The sequence below is a fragment of the Castor canadensis genome, chromosome 3, assembly GCF_047511655.1.
Source record: "Castor canadensis chromosome 3, mCasCan1.hap1v2, whole genome shotgun sequence".
NCBI classification, from domain to species: Eukaryota; Metazoa; Chordata; class Mammalia; order Rodentia; family Castoridae; genus Castor; species Castor canadensis.
This window is the reverse complement of record NC_133388.1, coordinates 126,471,922-126,490,295: the sequence shown is the minus strand read 5'-3', so window position 1 is coordinate 126,490,295 and position 18,374 is coordinate 126,471,922. Positions and strand designations below refer to the sequence as shown.

The 18,374-nt window shown below is 38.1% G+C and overlaps 1 protein-coding gene across 1 annotated transcript in view; it reads left to right on the top strand.

Annotated features, from left to right (window-relative positions):
* Clvs1 (clavesin 1) overlaps positions 1–18,374 on the top strand; it is a 191,848-nt gene that overhangs the window by 144,053 nt on the left and 29,421 nt on the right. The window contains exons 4-5 of the mRNA XM_074068621.1: positions 12,085–12,195; positions 15,615–15,850. Of these exons, the coding sequence (XP_073924722.1) occupies positions 12,085–12,195; positions 15,615–15,850 (347 nt within the window). The remainder of the gene's footprint in view (positions 1–12,084; positions 12,196–15,614; positions 15,851–18,374) is intronic.

Here is an 18,374-nt window from a genome sequence, read left to right as displayed (position 1 = left end):
AAGTAGCAGGATATAAAATCAACATAGAAAAATCATTAGCATTTCTATACACTAACAATGAGCAAACGGAAAAAGAATGTATGAAAACAATTCCATTTACAATAGCCTCAAAAAAAATCAAATACCTAGGTGTAAACCTAACAAAAGAGGTGAAAGACCTCTACAAGGAAAACTATACACTTCTGAAGAAAGAGATTGAGGAAGACTATAGAAAGTGGAGAGATCTCCCATGCTCATGGATTGGTAGAATCAACATAGTAAAAATGTCGATACTCCCCAAAGTAATCTACATGTTTAATGCAATTCCCATCAAAATTCCAATGACATTCATTAAAGAGATTGAAAAATCTACTGTGAAATTTATATGGAAACACAAGAGGCCACGAATAGCCAAGGCAATACTCAGTCAAAAGAACAATGCAGGAGGTATCACAATACCTGACTTCAAACTATATTACAAAGCAATAACAATAAAAACAGCATGGTACTGGCACAAAAACAGACATGAAGACCAGTGGAACAGAATAGAGGATCCAGATATGAAGCCACACAACTATGAGCAACTTATCTTTGATAAAGGAGCTAAAAATATACGATGGAGAAATAGCAGCCTCTTCAACAAAAACTGCTGGGAAAACTGGTTAGCAGTCTGCAAAAAACTGAAACTACATCCATGTATATCACCCTATACCAAGATTAACTCAAAATGGATCAAGGATCTTAATATCAGACCCCAAACTCTTAAGTTGATACAAGAAAGAGTAGGAAATACTCTGGAGTTAGTAGGTATAGGTAAGAACTTTCTCAATGAAACCCCAGCAGCACAGCAACTAAGAGATAGTATAGATAAATGGGACCTCATAAAACTAAAAAGCTTCTGTTCATCAAAAGAAATGGTCTCTAAACTGAAGAGAACACCCACAGAGTGGGAGAAAATATTTGCCAACTATACATCAGACAAAGGACTGATAACCAGAATATACAGGGAACTTAAAAAACTAAATTCTCCCAAAACTAATGAACCAATAAAGAAATGGGCATGTGAACTAAACAGAACTTTCTCAAAAGAAGAAATTCAAATGGCCAGAAAACACATGAAAAAATGCTCACCATCTCTAGCAATAAAGGAAATGCAAATTAAAACCACACTAAGATTCCACCTCACCCCTGTTAGAATAGCCATCATCAGCAACACCACCAACAACAGATGTTGGCGAGGATGCGGGGAAAAAGGAACCCTCTTACACTGTTGGTGGGAATGTAGACTAGTACAACCACTCTGGAAAAAAATTTGGAGGCTACTTAAAAAGCTGGACATCGATCTACCATTTGATCCAGCAATACCACTCTTGGGGATATACCCAAAAGACTGTTACTCCAGAGGCACCTGCACATCCATGTTTATTGCGGCACTATTCACAATAGCCAAGTTATGGAAACAGCCAAGATGCCCCAGCACTGACGAATGGATTAAGAAAATGTGGTATCTATACACAATGGAATTTTATGCAGCCATGAAGAAGAACGAAATGTTATCATTCGCTGGTAAATGGATGGAATTGGAGAACATCATTCTGAGTGAGGTTAGCCTGGCTCAAAAGACCAAAAATCGTATGTTCTCCCTCATATGTGGACATTAGATCAAGGGCAAACACAACAATGGGATTGGACTATGAGCACATGATAAAAGCGAGAGCACACAAGGGAGGGGTGAGGATAGGTAAGACACCTAAAAAACTAGCTAGCATTTGTTGCCCTTAATGCAGAGAAACTAAAGCAGATACCTTAAAGCAACTGAGGCCAATAGGAAAAGGGGACCAGGAACTAGAGAAAAGGTTAGATCAAAAAGAATTAACCTAGAAGGTAACACCCACGCACAGGAAATCAATGTGAGTCAATGCCCTGTATAGCTATCCTTATCTCAACCAGCAAAACCCCTTGTTCCTTCCTATTATTGCTTATACTCTCTCTACAACAAAATTAGAGATAAGGGCAAAATAGTTTCTGCTGGGTATTGACGGGGGGAGCGGGAGGGGGTGGAGTGGGTGGTAAGGGAGGGGGTGGGGGCAGGGGGGAGAAATGAACCAAGCCTTGTATGCACATATGAATAATAAAAGAAAAATGAAAAAAAAAAAAAAGAATGTAAACAGCTAAAAAAAAAAAAAGTAATAAAAAAAAAAAGAAATCTTACTGGAATTTTGGTAGATATTGCATTAAATGTCTATCAATTTGAGAGGAGATAACATATATTATACTGTCTTACCATCCTAAACATATGTCTCCATGTATTTAAATTATTCTTGATTCCTTCCATTATCATTGTGTAGTTTTCAGCATATACATCCTGAATATATTTTGTTAGATGTATGCTTAAGTATTTAATTTTTTCAGCAATTGTTACAGTTTAAATTTTCATGTGTTCATATTGATTGTTACTATATAGAAAGACAATTGATTTTTTAATATTTATCTTGTATCCTGCAATATCGATGAATTCACTTATAATTTGGAGTGTTTTTATAGATTCCTTGAGATTTTCTACATAGATAATCATATCACCTGCAAAAAGAAACAGATTTATTTCTTCTTTCCAATCTATGGGCCTTTGAGTTCTTTTCAGTCTCAATGTGACTGAGGCCTTCAGCACTACGTGGAATAAAAGTGATGGGGCAGATACACTTGCCTCATTCCTGATTTTAGGGGAAAGAATCTGTTTTGTCACCATTAACATAACGTTAGCCATAGATTCTTAGCAGATGGTTTTTAATAATGCTTGTAAGCTCCTCCCAATTAATATTTTTCTGACAATTTTTACTGAATTTTATCAAATGTTCTTTTTGCATCAGTTGATATGACCCTTTGATATTTCTTTTTTGGCTTATGAAAATGATGAATTATTGTCTTAAAGTACTAGGGATTTGTTCTAATCAGAAATTATAAGATATGTAAACAACAGTCATAAAAAGAAGAAATTTGTTTTACTTAAAAGTTTCTGAGGTCAAGAGGTATGCCATGGACCGGCAGAGTGGCTCAAATTGTAGATCACTTGCCTAACAAATGTGAGGCCCAGAGTTCAAATCCCAGTACCACCTAAAAAAAAAAAAAAGAGAGATATACCATGTCACATGGGGGACTACATGAGAAAACACAGGGTCAGTCCAGAGGCAGAGGAAGTGAGGGAAAAACTTGTGTGAGGGATTTTACTGTGTTTTTTCACTGGAAGGAATGGTAAGGAAGAGGAAGGGACCTAAACTGGTTTAAGATTGGTTGGCTTGAATAATTTCAGCTGGCTCTTAGGTATAGAGGCTTTCCTAGTTATCTAGTTCCTGGCGTTGGACAGATTAGCACAGAGGAAAAGGGATGCAAAATGCAAGGGCCTGATAAAGGAGGTAGTTGGGAGTGTGGGCATTGGATTCGTTAGCTGCACATAAAAGGAATGCTTCCAGGCTAGTACTTCACTCTCTTTGGAATCAGCTAACCATAGGTGGGACAGTCTCTTCCCTGGTCAAGAAGATCCCAGATACCAAAGCATCAAATATAGAAACTAGAAAATCTGTATTTATGGAGAATATTGGTCTCTAATTTTATTTTTTGGTACAGTTTTTGTCCTATTTTGGTATCAACTTCATAAATGAATTGGAAAGTGTTCCTTCTCTTCTATTTTCTAGAAAAGATTATGTATAATTGGTGTTAAGTCTTTAAAAGTTTAGCAGAATCCTCTAGTGAAACCATCTGAGCCTGAAGATTTATTTTGGGTAGCTTTTTAAATTACAAATTTATTTTTGTTAGTAATTACAGAGCTACTCAGATTCTGTTTCATAGTAAGTCAGTTGTGATAGTTTGTGTTTCAAGAATAAGTGATCCATTTTCTCCAAATGGTCAGCTAGATGTAGGTGGAGGTTTCTTTTGTCAGTCTTGCTGAAGGTTGGTTAGTTTTAGTGGCCTTTTGAAGGAAGCAGTTCTTTGTTTCATTGATTTTCTTTATTTTCTGTTTTCAACTTTATTGATTTCTGCTTCTTTTGGCAATATTTTCTTCTCTAAACTCTTGAAGTGGGGGCTTAGATTATTGATCTGAGACTTCTTCTTTTCTTAAGCATGTATTTAATTCTATAGATTTTCCTGTCAGCACTGCTTTAGCTGTGTCCCACAAGTTTTGATGTGTTCTATTTTCATTTCCATTCAGTTCCATGTGTTTTGTAATTTCCTTTGAGACTTCTTTGGTGCATCCATGAGTAGAATTGCATTGTTTAACTTCCAATTATTTGGAAATCTTTCTGTTGATTGCTAGTTTGATTTCCATTTCTAGTTTTGAGTATAGTTTATATGACTATATTTCTTTTCAATTGTTGAGGTTTTTTTATGGCCCAGGTAGGAGGGCCTGTCTTTGTTATATGTTCTATGAACATTTGAAAAGAAAGTACATTTATTGTTGGATGGAATATTTTATAAATATCAATTAAATCCTGCTGATCAGTAGTGTTGTTGAGTTATATTAGTTCCTTGCTGATTTTCTGCCTCAAAGTCTTGATTGTTGAGGAAGGGATGTTGACTTCCCCAACAATAATTATGAAGTATTCTTTCTCTTTCTAATTCTTTCAGTTTTTTTCTTCAGATGTGATACAGCCTATATAGGTATATTTGAAGTGAGTTCCTTTTAAACAGCATATACAGTGGGTAATGTTTTTTAATCCACTCTATCAGTCTCTCTGTATTTTTATTATTATTAATTATTTGGCAGTACCGGGGTTTGAACTCAGGTCCTCATGCTTGCTGGGTAGGTGCTCTACCACTTGAGCCACTCCATCAGCTTTTTTTGTGTTGAGTATTTTTGAGATAAGGTCTTGAAAACTATTAGCATGGGCAAACGCTGGAGCTCCATTCTCCTGATCTCTGCCTCCTCAGTAGCTAGGATTACAGGTGTGAGCCACTGGTCCCTGGATGTATTTTAATTTGTATACAAAGACCTCTCATGTTTAAATTGACATAGTATGGTGTAAGTATGTCATTTTATTTTATTTTATTTTTCAGTTTCCTCTGTTTTGTGTTTCTCCATTTTTCTCTTTCCTGTCTTGTTCTGGAAGACAGTTATTCATACTCTTTAGTATTCCATTTTGATTTATTTACAGGGTTACTGAATAGATCTGTTTGTGCAGCCTTTTTAATGGTTGCTCTAGTTCCTATATCACATATTCATCATTTTTTGGTCTTTTGATGTTAACATTTATCAAAGTGAAGTGAGTTTTAATTTTTCTATCATTGCACATTATCTCATTTTTGCATCCTTTCTCTCCTCAGTTTATAATATATTGTCCTAAATACTTCCCCCATATACATTTTGAATTACATCAGAATGTCTTTAGATAATTCAAGATAACTTAGGAAAGTTAGGAGGAAGAGAAAGGCCTGTGGTATTAAACCATTTTTGTGTACTGCGTTCTTTCTTTCTGTCTGATGGTCCAGCTTTCTTTATTTTTTGTCAATTTCTTTATATTCAGAGAAGTTTTTAAAGCTATTCTTTTAAGGTAGGTCTTCTGGAAATGAATTTGCTTAGTTTTTCTCTATCTGTGACTTTCTTAATTTCCCATCAATTCCCAAAGGATATTTTTAGTGGGTGTAGAATTTGGAGCTGACAGTTCTTTTCTTTCAGCATCTGGAAAATGTCTTTTTTTCCCCAGGCCACATCATTCTAAACTTCATGACTTTTAATGAGAGATCTGTTGTTGTTCTATTTGTTTTTTCCCTGGGAGCAAGATGCTGTTTTTCTTTAGCTATCTTCAATATTCTGTCTTTACTTTTTAAAAATATAATTATGATATGTCTTTGCACCAATTTATTTGAGTTTCTGCTCTTTGGAATTCACTCAGCTTCTTGAACCTGAAGGTTTATATTTCTTGATAAACTTGTAAGCTTAAGTATTTTTGCAGTCCTGCCCTCTTTATCCTCTTTCCATGAATCTAATGTTGTGAATGGTACATCTTTTTTTTGCAGGTCTATCAATCTCTCTTCATCTTTTAAAGTCTGGTTTCTCTCTGCTGTTCAGGTTGGGTATTTCTCTTTTTCTGTCTTTTTTTCTCACAGATTCTTTTTTCTGGCTCTTCCATTGTGCTGTTGAACTCATCCAATGAGCTTTCATTTTTTATTGTTGTGTTTTTCAGTTTAAAGTATCTATGAGTTTTTTTTATCTTTTGTATTTCTTTGCTAAAGCTTTCTATTTCTTTGCAGAGACTTTCTATTTTTTCACTTGTGTCAAGTGTTCATAGTTGCTGGCAAAGCATTTTTTTTTGTGATGACCAATTTGAAATGTTTATCATGCAATTCTAACAGCTCTGTGATTTGTTCTTGGCCTCAATTGATTGTGATTTTTCATTCAGTTTGAGATCTTTCTGATTCTTGGTTTGAAAAGTGATTTTTAAAATTTTAACCTACACATTCTATATTATATTCTAATACTCTTAATCTTACAAAAAGCTTTTTATTTACCTGGTCTTTTCGGATACCACTTTGGGTGGGATAGAGGGTAAACTGCCTAATTATTATCAGGTAGAGATGGAAGCCCATATCACTGACTCAGACGCTATTGATGCCAAGGAGGGGGTCTCATCATTGTCTCTGAGTTAGGGTGGGAGTTTTGGCTACTTATGTGGTCTTCACTGAGGTGGTGGCCTCATTACCATGGGACAATGGTCAGTGTTCATAGTTCACTAGTCTTCCTCAGACACATCCCAGTGGGGAAGGGGAAGGGCTCCTCGTTACTGACATTGGGTTGGAGTGGGGGGTCCTGGTTCACAAAGTCTCTATTAACACAGCAGGGTGGAAGGAAGGGGTCATTAATGGCCATTGGGGGATAGAAGATTCTAGATCTCTACTTTCGTAGAGATCTTGGCCTTCCATAGCATTATACTAGCAAGAATGTTGCTCCCTAGTTACAGCTTCGCAGGGTGAAAGTCCAGGCTGCTCACTCAGCCTTTGCTAGCATGAGAAGGACAGAAACTCAATTATATTCTGTGATGTGTGGCTAAAAGTATCTAAAGCATTGAAAATATCTAGTATCTAAAAGCTGTCTATTTTGTTAGGCTGAACTGTCCCTTATCAGGCTCTTGTTACAATGTCACACCCCTCCCCTAGAATTGTTGCTCCACCTCCTTGTTTACCACTGGATATAAAAGACTCGCTGAAGGAGGACCAGGGGTTTTTTGATGGAGATTTTTAATTGGCTGCTGCTGATGCTGCTGCTGCTGCTGGCTGTTGTGTCTCCACCAGAGCAGCTTTCTGCACCGAGAACTTTATACATAGACTTTACAAAATCTAAGCTAAAGAGAACAAGGGGCAGTGCAAGTCTAAGGACCAAGACTTTAAGAGTTATGCTAACACAGTTTTTAGATGCGGCTGCTGTTGTATGTCTCCAAGTCTGAGCATGGAGACTTTATGAGAGGACATGGGACAGAGCAAATCTAAGGAAAGAGACTTTAAAGAATAGAAAAGAAGCAAGGTTTTAAAGAAGCAAGGTTTTAAGGCCTTATTTAGAAATAAGGCCTTAAAGAATAGAGAAGAAAAGAAGCAAAGTAAATGAAGAGTTATTAGAGAAAAGAAGCAATTAGGCTGTTATGTGTCTCCATCTGAGCACCCAACACACCTGACCCCAACTTTATGCATACTTGTCTATTGTTTGTCCTTTCTGCACTTCCAGTTGCCCCAGTTAGGTCGGGAGAACAGGAGCAAGAGAAAGCTCCCTACAAATCTAGAAAGAAAAGGAAGGGAAGGAGGGATTAGCAGAGTTTGGAAAGTCATACTAGTGCTGTTCAACAATACTTTTGGTCCTCCTTTTACTAGGCACATGGTATTACTTCACTTCTTGACCCTCTGAAAGCCAGGATGGTGTTTGGCTTGTAAAATGTGACATCTTGCTTCAGAATATGTCACTTCAGTTTCAGCTTAAGAGCTAAGGTTTCACTCTTCCATGCAGTGGCCTAGCACTGTGGCTAGCAGCTCCGCTCTGGATGGGAAAAGCTTGCACTGGGGACTGCTGCAGACCAATCAAGCTAGGCAGAATATTTAGTGTGAACAAGAAATCAGTCTTTATAGTTTCTATATGGTTGATGCTATAACATTGCATAATCCATTCTAGATGACAGAAAATAGTAACTGTCTTTAGCAGTGAGATTGTAGGTGGCTTTTCTTTTCTTCTTTCTGTCCTGTATTTTCTAATTTTTCAAATAATGGTTTTATCTGTTTTTGGCTTTTCTAAAATGTTCATAAGCCTAGGCTCTGGGATTCTACCTCACTCCTGTTAGAATGGTATCATCAAGAACACAAATAACAACAAATATTGGTGAGGATGTGGAGAAAAAGGAACCCTCATACATTGCTGGGGAGAAGGTAAATTAGTACAACCACTATGGAAAACAGTATGGAAGCTTCTCAAAAAACTAAAAATAGAATTGCCATTTGATCCAGCAATACCACTTCTAGGGATATACCCAAAGGAATGTAAATTAGGTTATAGTAAAGGCACTTGCATACCCATGTTTATTACAGCATTATTCACAATAGCTAAGCTATGGAAACAGCCAAGATGCCCCACTATTGATGAATGGATTAAGAAAATGTGGTATTTATATACAATGGAATTTTACTCAGCCACAAGGAAGAATGAAATTCTGTCATTCACAGGTAAATGGATGGAACTGGAGAACATCATCTTAAGTGAAGCTAGCCAGGTTCAGAAGGCCAAAGGCTGCATATTTTCATTCATATATGGATTATAGACCCAATACAAATGCAAGCAATACTATGAAAAACAGGTCATGCTAAGGGGAGGTTACACACACGAGAGAGAGGGTAATAGAAGGAAGTTAAGAAGATAAATATGGTTGATGTACTTCCTATACAAGAATTAATATAGAATTTTTAAACTTGTCGAAATCAGCATAAGAAGGAGACAAAGGTAGAAGGGAGAAAAATAGAGGAGATGAAACAATTCAGTTTAAAATACCATATATATATGGAAATGTCACAATGAAACACTCTATATAGCTATCTTAAACAAATAAAAATGTCATTTTTTTTCTAAAAACAGAGAACAGGGAGGCAAAACAGGTCCTTTCTGAAGGGCTAGTACCAGTGGGAAGGGGGAGAATATAAGGAAAGGGTGTAGGAGGGTGAATATAGTGGAAATATTATGTACTCATGTATGAAAATGGAAAATGAGACCTGCTGAAACTATTCCAGGAATGGGGGGAGGGGGGGTGAAGGAGAATAATGGAAGGGGTAAATTCAACTATGATATATTATAAGTGTAAATGTCAGAATGTATTCCTGTACAACAATAATAAAAAAAAACCCTGTTTACATGGAAAAAATAAAAATAAAATAAGATGTTAATGAAGAAACAAATTAATGTAATTGAAAATAAACTGAATATGTAGACTCTTTTTGTAATTTGAATATGATTATACTTTGGAATGATATCATATTCTTATTGACAAATATATAAAATATACATAATTAACTACAATTTTGTGGACTTAGGGTATGTTTTGGTTTATACTCTTTAGTCCCCAAGAAGTCTAAAAGATAAGTATTACATTGTCATTGAATCAAGGCCTCCCATCTTGAGCGAGGTCTTTCCAGCCCATAAGAAATTCACTTTCAGGAAGGTGGTGGATCCCCTTGGGGTCCTTACTTCTTCTTTACCTGCAGTTTGCTATTGTGATCAGGCAAAGGGGACCAACAATGATGGATATTGACTAAAAGAGGGTTGTGTTTCCTAGTTTTCCCCTCACTTGCACAACACACACACACACGCCATTATTAAAAAAGTGGCCAGGATCATTCAGAATACCCAGAACATTGGCCTTTATTAGACAGGAGGACCTTTCATTTAAATTTTATAGGAGGGATCTGAAGAAAAATGATGCTGTTTCTACTCTCACCCAAGCCCAGAATTCCAATACCCAGGTTTATGCGTGTTTATTCATACCTTTTCCTGGCTGACTTGAATGAGGGCAATAATGTACCTTTTTTCTGGCACATTCCTGAGCCAGAGTCATCTAATGTTTTCTTTCAACCTCCCCTGGCACAAACAGAAGACACTTTTTGATGTCTTTGATGATTGAGGTCTCATGGACTGAAACTGTCTCTAGGCATTTTTTAAAGGTTAATATTGCCTTTGTGACTTTGCCTACTATTCCTTGAGCATTATTTAGTTTTCTTCCATTTTAACCTGAAATTACAGAGTACAAAAGGCTATCAGGAGATAAAATCCCTCTTATTGGTCCTATTTAAAAAAGACAGAAAGCCTTGGTTTGATAAATAAATGCTTTGTTCTTATTCTTTTTCTATAGCCCCTCAGAACCCACATTTATTGTATGAGATAAAAAATTTATATTTCTGAATAAGAGGTTAAGGAGTCAAAAAGTGTGAGACTAATATGTATAGCACTTATTACAAAGGGAAAACTTTTGGGAAACGATCTCTGTCTCTCTTTTTTTTAATGAAACAAAGAATTTTTAGATTGTGAACTTCACATAAAAAAGGCAACATTATTAAGAACTTCTGCACTTCTGAAAATATCAGATTTAGAACAGTAAGAGGATACTTGACAAATGTTCAAAGTGGTATAAATGATCTATCTCTGTACTTAGTGGTCTTATTAAGTTTTCAAAAATAAGATAAATACAACAAGAACATAGATGTCTTGAAAAATAAGGGCCTTTTGCTGAAATTGTCTAGTCTAGCCTTCGAAATACTTAACTCTTTTCTACTTTGTAAAATGTCTAGATAGAGGCAAAATTATTTTTAAAATTTTCAAATGTCAACCTTTAAGCATACTTCTAATATAGTCACTTTGGAAACTAGGTTTCTGTGTGGAAGATGCCTAGGGATCTTGTAGAATCAAAGGGTTCTGAAAAAAAAGTTAATAACCCTCTTTCCTTGTTATTAAAAAAGAGCCTGGCAAGGCATTTCACACACCCACAGGGAGTAGCTCTCTGCCTGAACTGTTAGCTCCCTCTGTTTTCATCTCCTGGCTAACACTTTATAAAGATATTTGTTGCAATGAAACTGACTGACAGCAAACTTTTCAATTCAAATACCACTTAGATGTGCCTTCTTTTTTAGTTCTGTTAGCCGAGGTAAACTCAATCTGCTGAAGCCTTTCATCAGGACCTCAGGATCTAGTCTATGGGATTAACACAGACTTCCTGACCAAGGTCCTTTGTCCTGTGGATCTAATTAGTGCCAAGAATAGTTTTCCTGGCTTCAAAATCATAAATTCATGCCCTGATCTGGATTCCAAAACCAGAATCATCTTTTAAATGCTCTTATTTCCTGATGTTTACAAAATGTGATGATCCACAGAGAAGGACCGTCAAATGGCTCAATTAGGGGGATTAGGTAGCCACTCAATCAATAAGTATCTTGTCACTGGGGCCTAGTGTGTGCTCCCAGGCTGGAGTAAAGAGATAGTCCTAGACTTTGACAGCAAGCCTTGTAAGACAATTGTCAAATTGTTAGTAAATTCAGAGAGCTTTATCTCCTGATATCCTCTGAAATCCTTTTGTAGCCCCTCCCGACACAGCCAGTGTTCACTGACCCAGAAAGTCTGGCTATTCTCATAATAATACAGTATCATGGAGAAGATGGGAGGAGGAAAGCAGATACAGAGGAGAGGGAGAGAGGGGAAAGAGAGAGAGAGAGAGAGAGAGAGAGAGAGAGAGAGCTGTTCTCAGAGCTGGTAGAAACTACAGCCTGTTTACCCAATGCCATGAAGTATTCAGACTCCTCTCACCATCCAGGCCACACATAATTCTGTGCCATATAGGACATCTTGTCATTGCTATTTGGAAATAGGGCTGGCACCTATGTACAGTTTTCAAGTTGTGAAGTCAGAGTAGGAGCAGGAAGGTAAGAGCGAGAGAGGAAAGTGACACAGCCAGGTTGCTGAATATTTGCATCCTATCTCTACCAGGAAGCTGGAGCTTGAACCTAAGAAAAGAAACAGGATGTCCTCAGGGTGGCTGTCCTGCTGATCTCACCTACCCTGGAGTGCATATTAATTGATGTGTGTTTCTCTTTCCTTCCTAGGACAGCTTTCCTGCCCGCTTTGGAGGAGTCCATTTTGTCAACCAGCCCTGGTACATTCATGCCCTGTACACACTCATCAAGCCGTTCCTTAAAGACAAGACCAGGAAACGGGTAATGAAAACAAATGTGTTATGTAAACTCTAAACTGATCTATCTGTGTCTGTCTCTCCGTCTCTCTCTTTCTGTATCTCTTTCTTTCTCTGTCTCTCTGCCCACTTTATCCTTCACTATGGTTTTGCGACCCCTGAGCATTTTTTGAGCCTCAGCTGGAGTTTGCAAATGGCTTGTATTTAATCAATAATTCAGTGGATCTGGGTTATTTTTGGAGTGTCAGTGACAAACCAAAGGAAACTTTGAAGGCATGCAAATGCCAGATGCACATCTTACTGTAAGTGCTTATGGGACACACTGTGTCATGCTACTTTCTGCTCATGGAGTATTTTGATAGCTAGCATTTTGTCCTGGAAATATAATTATCACTATGAAAAATGCTTTCAATTCTTTCCTCTCAGAGTTCTTGGGTGATAACCGCCAGCTCCATCACCCGTAAGGCATTCTTCACTGGAAATAATAATGCCCTTAAAAAGAAGGCTTTAATATCTTAATGATATCAGCCAACGCTGAGGAAGTCAGCCCTTTTCAACAGAGCTGTGCTTTCACGGCATGCTTGTCTGCTGAGTGGCTGAGCACTCCTTAACTCTAAATCCCCCTTTCTTCATTTGTAAGAGGGGAAACTAACACATACATCACAGAGCTTTCAGGGCAGTTTAATTAGACAGTATATGAACGTGCATCCCATAATGCTACTCATGTAGCAGAGACTTGATGACTTTTCTTTCTCCTTACCTTTTAGCTCTTTTTTCTCCTAGCTTTACTGAGGTATACTTAACAAATAAAAAATTGTGTGTATTTGAGATATGAAATGAAAGGGGTGACTCAGTATATGTATAGTAAAATGATGACCACAAATCAATTTAATTAATATATCTATTACCTCACGTAGGTAATGATTTTTCTTTTCTTTCTTTTTAATAGTTGGGTGTGGTAAAAACATGTAAGGTAAACTGTATTAGCAAATATCAAATATACAATGTAATATTATTAGCTATAGCCACTATGCTGTGCCTTAGATCTCATGAATTTACTTATGGGACCTTCAGACCCCTTCACTGTCATGTTTTCCCTTCCCTACCCCCTAGCTCCTGGCAACCAACCTTCTACTCTTTGCTTCTGTAAGTTCGGTTTTTTTATGTCCATATATAAGTGAAATCATGCAGTATTTATCTTTCAGTGCCTGGCTTAATACAGTTAACATAATGTCCCCAGATTCACCTGTATTATCAAAGATAGCAGGATTGCTTTTTAAAAGGCTAGGTTTATATTCCATTGTGTGTGTGTGTGTGTGTGTGTGTACACATTTCTTTATCTAGTTATCTGCTGGCAGACACTTGGGGCTTCTGTATCTTGTCTACTGTGAATAATACTGCAGTGTTTTCTTTCAGGTTTTCTGACTTCAACTACCTCCTGGGTAAGGAGCATCACTCCCCAATACTCAGAGTCAGAGAAAAGCTCTGAGAACTCAGGGGGATTGATGATGTGTGAAGGTACACACATACACACACACACACACACACACACACCCGTGCACGAGTGCCTCATTGTTCCTAACTCCTCGGCCTTGTATGCCTTTAAGTCCTTAGGGAACATTGCAGTACAGTATGGGAGGGAAAATTCCTCTGTCCCCAAACGAGTATGGAGCTAGAAACTAGAACTCATCAGTCTCAGGAAGCAGAGATGTCCTGAGATATTCTTCAGTCTGTCTCAGGTCATGATAGTGCTAATTGACAGAAGTGTCTTGCACTGTGTGCAATATGGCTCCAGGCTTCCAGTACATTTCTACCCTGGCTATGGCAGTAGGTATTCCTATCACAATGGATGCTTGCTGCTGTTCCAGAGAAGGGAGTTTCTGGAGCTCTGGGCCCAGGACAGAACATGACAGGTACAGGTTCAAGTCCCCTACCTCTATTTTCTTCCATCCCCTGTGCATTCCAGAAAGGAAGGCATTTTCAACAATTCTTACCCTTAAAGAGCTACACGTGTTAGGTGCATGTTACAAATGTTTATTCTAAACACCTGGGACAGAATTTAACTTTTGCATGCTTCAAATACTACAGCACCTTCTAAGGAGTTTTGTGAAAGCCAGAATAATTAAATTTCTTCTAAGAGAAATAATACTTATTAAAATTCGGTCATACCCAACTGCAATGTCAGAATACATTTTTTTCTGAAGTGTAATAGTATAGGGAAGAATTTAGCACTTGGCTTGTTTTCCCCTTTATCTTTAAATGCCATTAAATGATAAGAGAACAAGGCAGAAAGTACTTACTACTTATCCTGTATTAAAGCATTTTAAAAATCACATTTAAATTTCATCATGGTTGACTGTGATATGTGTGTATAATCTCTGTGAGTGCATGTGTGTATAACTGAGGGTCTTCTACTTTGGTGCAACTTAATTTGTTATGTGTAATTAGTTGTGTTAAATTATGTGTTATATGTAATTATTCCATTCCTGCAATATGATGAAGTGTGGGAACAGGTATCACTATATTCACATACAAGGTTTAAATCAATATTCGGAGCCAGTTCCTAAACTGCAGTCAATGGTCATTTTCTACCTGTGGCTTACCCATTTTGTGGATTTTTCTGAAATTAATTGTAATTCAAAGGTGGTTTTCTCCCACTTGACCAGGTTCTATCATCATCCATTGTATGCTCAGAAGATGCAAACTTGTTTTCGTATTAGTTCCCAGTATAGACAAAAATTGGTGCAAAAAAAATCCAACAATACATTCTCAGGCCACAGTTTTCAATTCCCTTGAGTAGGAATTGATAAGCTTCAACCTTGTGTCCATACCACCCTGGTAGTTATGAAGCATGTTAAAAGAATAAGATATCACCATCTCTCCCAATAGAGAAGCAAGACACAAATGAACATGCTGGAAAAAAAACCAGAAGTCAGCAGATGTTGAAGAGCTCATTGGAGGGTGGGTGTGAGAAGCAGAATGGGCAGGTGTCCCTGGAACCAATTTAGGAAGAATCCGTACCTTCGTCTGGGCTGAGAAGGATGGACAGGACTTGGGGAGAAGCTGAGGGCCAGCCAGAATGCTCAGTTGGGAAAGAAGCAGTCTGGGGATCCATCGGAGGCATGATTAAGGCTATGGACGGCATACATCATTGCCCCTGTCATCAGCAGGGATAATTAGTAGATGACTATATGTAAACTTGGACCATTACCAAATAATACCCAATCTGTTCATAAACTTCATTTTTAACCACTATTTATTCAGCCCCTTCTCTAAGCAATAAATTAACATTTTATGACAAGTAAGCTTCAGGCACAGATGAATGCCTCTTTAAACACAATGATCACTAGCAGCACATCCAATTTGTCACTGCTAAATTGTGTATTCGATTAAATACTTGGTTATGTTTCAGATTTTTTCAATTGGTGATTTTCTTCTTTCCAGATTTTCCTGCATGGAAACAATTTAAATAGTCTTCACCAGCTAATACACCCTGAATTTTTGCCCTCTGAATTTGGAGGAACACTTCCTCCTTATGATATGGGAACTTGGGCCCGGACGTTACTCGGTCCCGACTACAATGATGAAAATGATTATACTCACACCTCCTATAATGCAATGCACGTGAAACATACATCCTCCAACCTGGAGAGAGAATGCTCACCCAAGCCCATGAAAAGGTAAGGCCCAGGTCATTCAAAGCCTCCCAGTCAGAGGTCCCTGGGTTTTTTTTTTTTTTATTTTGACCTATTGTGGATTAAGTAGTTGAAGACTTCGTGGGTCTTCAGCTGAATAGAATAAAATAAATTGCAATACATCGTTGAATGATTTCACTAGAATTTACAGCAGATGGGGATTGGCTGGCTGAGAAACACAGTTGTCTCCATGGTATTAAAGGCTAGGACCTTGCTCAGGTCCTGATTACAGGCTGGTGTAAATCACACAGATGAAAGGTGGGTCTTTGAGATGCACTGGATGGCAAAGCAATGGACTACAGAATGTTCCTGTCACTCACTCACTCACTTGGAACCAAAGGAGCACTGATCAGACACCAGGGGCATCAACATGAATTAACATTTGGAAAGAGCAGAAGGGAGTACCTCTCCTGTGAAGTGAGACTCTTCTGCAACATATTTATAAAGTGGTTGGCATCCAAGTTGGGCTTTGAAGGAGGAAGATCAGCAACCTGGTGTGAGAAAGGGTTCTGGTCTACCAAGCAGAGGGGTCAGACAGAGGCTTGGAGGCCTAAGGTTGGTGAAAACTGGGGATGGGCATGGATACACAGTAAATCTCCAGAAAGAGTCACATTCAGGTGGTAAACACACTGCATGTAGTGTTTTGGACAGTGAAATGGAAGAGGGCTGCTTTATTTATTATGATGATTTTTTAATTTATTTACTTTTTCTGCAGTGCCGGGGATTGACCCAGGGCCTTGCTCATGCTAAGCAAGCATTCTGTTGAACCACACCCATACCCCAAGCATGTCTTTTTAAATTGACATGTAAATGGTATGAGTACTTTCTCATTTTGTAAAATTCAAAACTTTATTTTTTATGGATTAGCCACCATCCATAATACTAATTCTAACTTCTTCCTAAACATGACCCTTGTTATCCATTTTGTTTTTCATACATTACATGCATCTAGACACACCTAGAAAAGATCTAATAGCATAGATTCGTCAACCAGGACTGTTGTAATAAAGTACCACAGATTAGGTGACTTAAGCAACAGAAATTTATTTTTTCACAGTTCTGGAAGCTCTCTCTCCAAGATCAGAGTGTTGGCAGGGTTGGATTCCTGCCTGAGGTTTTTCTTCTTGGCTTGTGAATGGCCATCTTCTCCTTGTACCTACATGTAGTCTTTCTTCTGTGTGTGTGTGTGTGTGTCTTTGTTCTAATTTCTTATAAGTACACCAGTCATATAGGAAAAGGGCCTACTCTGTTTTGACCTCATTTTACCTTAACTACCTCTTTAAAGATTCTGTATCCAAAAACCCCCAACCTGAGGGACTGAGTTTGGACTTCAATGTATGAATTCAGCAGGGGATGGGGAAGGCATAATTCAGTTCATAAAATTGTGATGTAACATCTTTCCATGTCAGTACATTTGGAAATAGCTCATGTTTTTAATGCTCCATGTGATTCTAGAATGTGGATATACCAGGTTAGTCATTTCTTTTTTGGTGGGCAGGTAGGCCATTTTTGAGTTTTTTCTCTATAAAGGCTCAATAAAATGTCTGAGGCATGTCTTGCCATTCTCCAAGAAAGGCTCCTCTGGGTAAACTCTGGGCCTGGCAGTTGGTGGGGCAGAGAGTGTGTGCATTTAAATTTTAGTCACACTGCTGAAAGGGTGGACACTGACTGATGCTTCCATCAGCAGTGTATGAGAACCTCCTTTTTCCAACCCTTGAAAAATGCTCCATGTCACCCAGACTTGACTTTTAATCTAATCCTGATGGTGGGAAAATGCCACATTACCTTTTTCCTTCACCAGAATTTCTTCACCAAACATAGTGAGTCAAGCAGAAAAATGTGGTAAAAGGGCTCTGTTTTATAAGAATCATGGAACTAGCAGGGGAAGGGTTTGTGGGCCAGAGACTAAGAGCCCTTGGAAGCTCAGGTGGGAAGATGAGGGCCAACAGAGGAAGACTTGTTCCATCTGGAGAGGTTTGGATCTGGAGAAGGATGGATGTCTATGTTGAAATCTCCTTGGGGTGACAGGGTATATGTCTGAGCCTAGGGTGAGAACTTCTGCATTCCCTGTCTAGTTGAGAATATTGAATACTAGTGTCTGGGGAGCCTCTGTTGGGATGGAAGAGGTCTGGAAAGCCAGTTAGTTTCTAGATTGATAGTCAACATTTTCAGGGGAGTGTGGTCATGGCAGCTGAGTGGTTGAACCTTCATTAGATTGTGAGTTCTGAAGGAAAAGATTTGTCCAGTTCCATTCACCTCACCCCTCCTCAGGAATTCAATTCAATACCTAACACACAGTAGATATGCAGCGCATATGTGTATGAATTAATGTTGAATGAAAGCTATTCCGTCCAAAATCCATCCTTGGTGCACTTATCCTATAGCTTCAAACAGTTGTTTGGCTCCTAGAAGGAGAGTCCATTCCCACTGTCTTTAACATGGCTCTCATGCATCCAGCTAATAGGATCTCACATCCTAGTGTGATGAGAAACCATGTCCATAAATAACT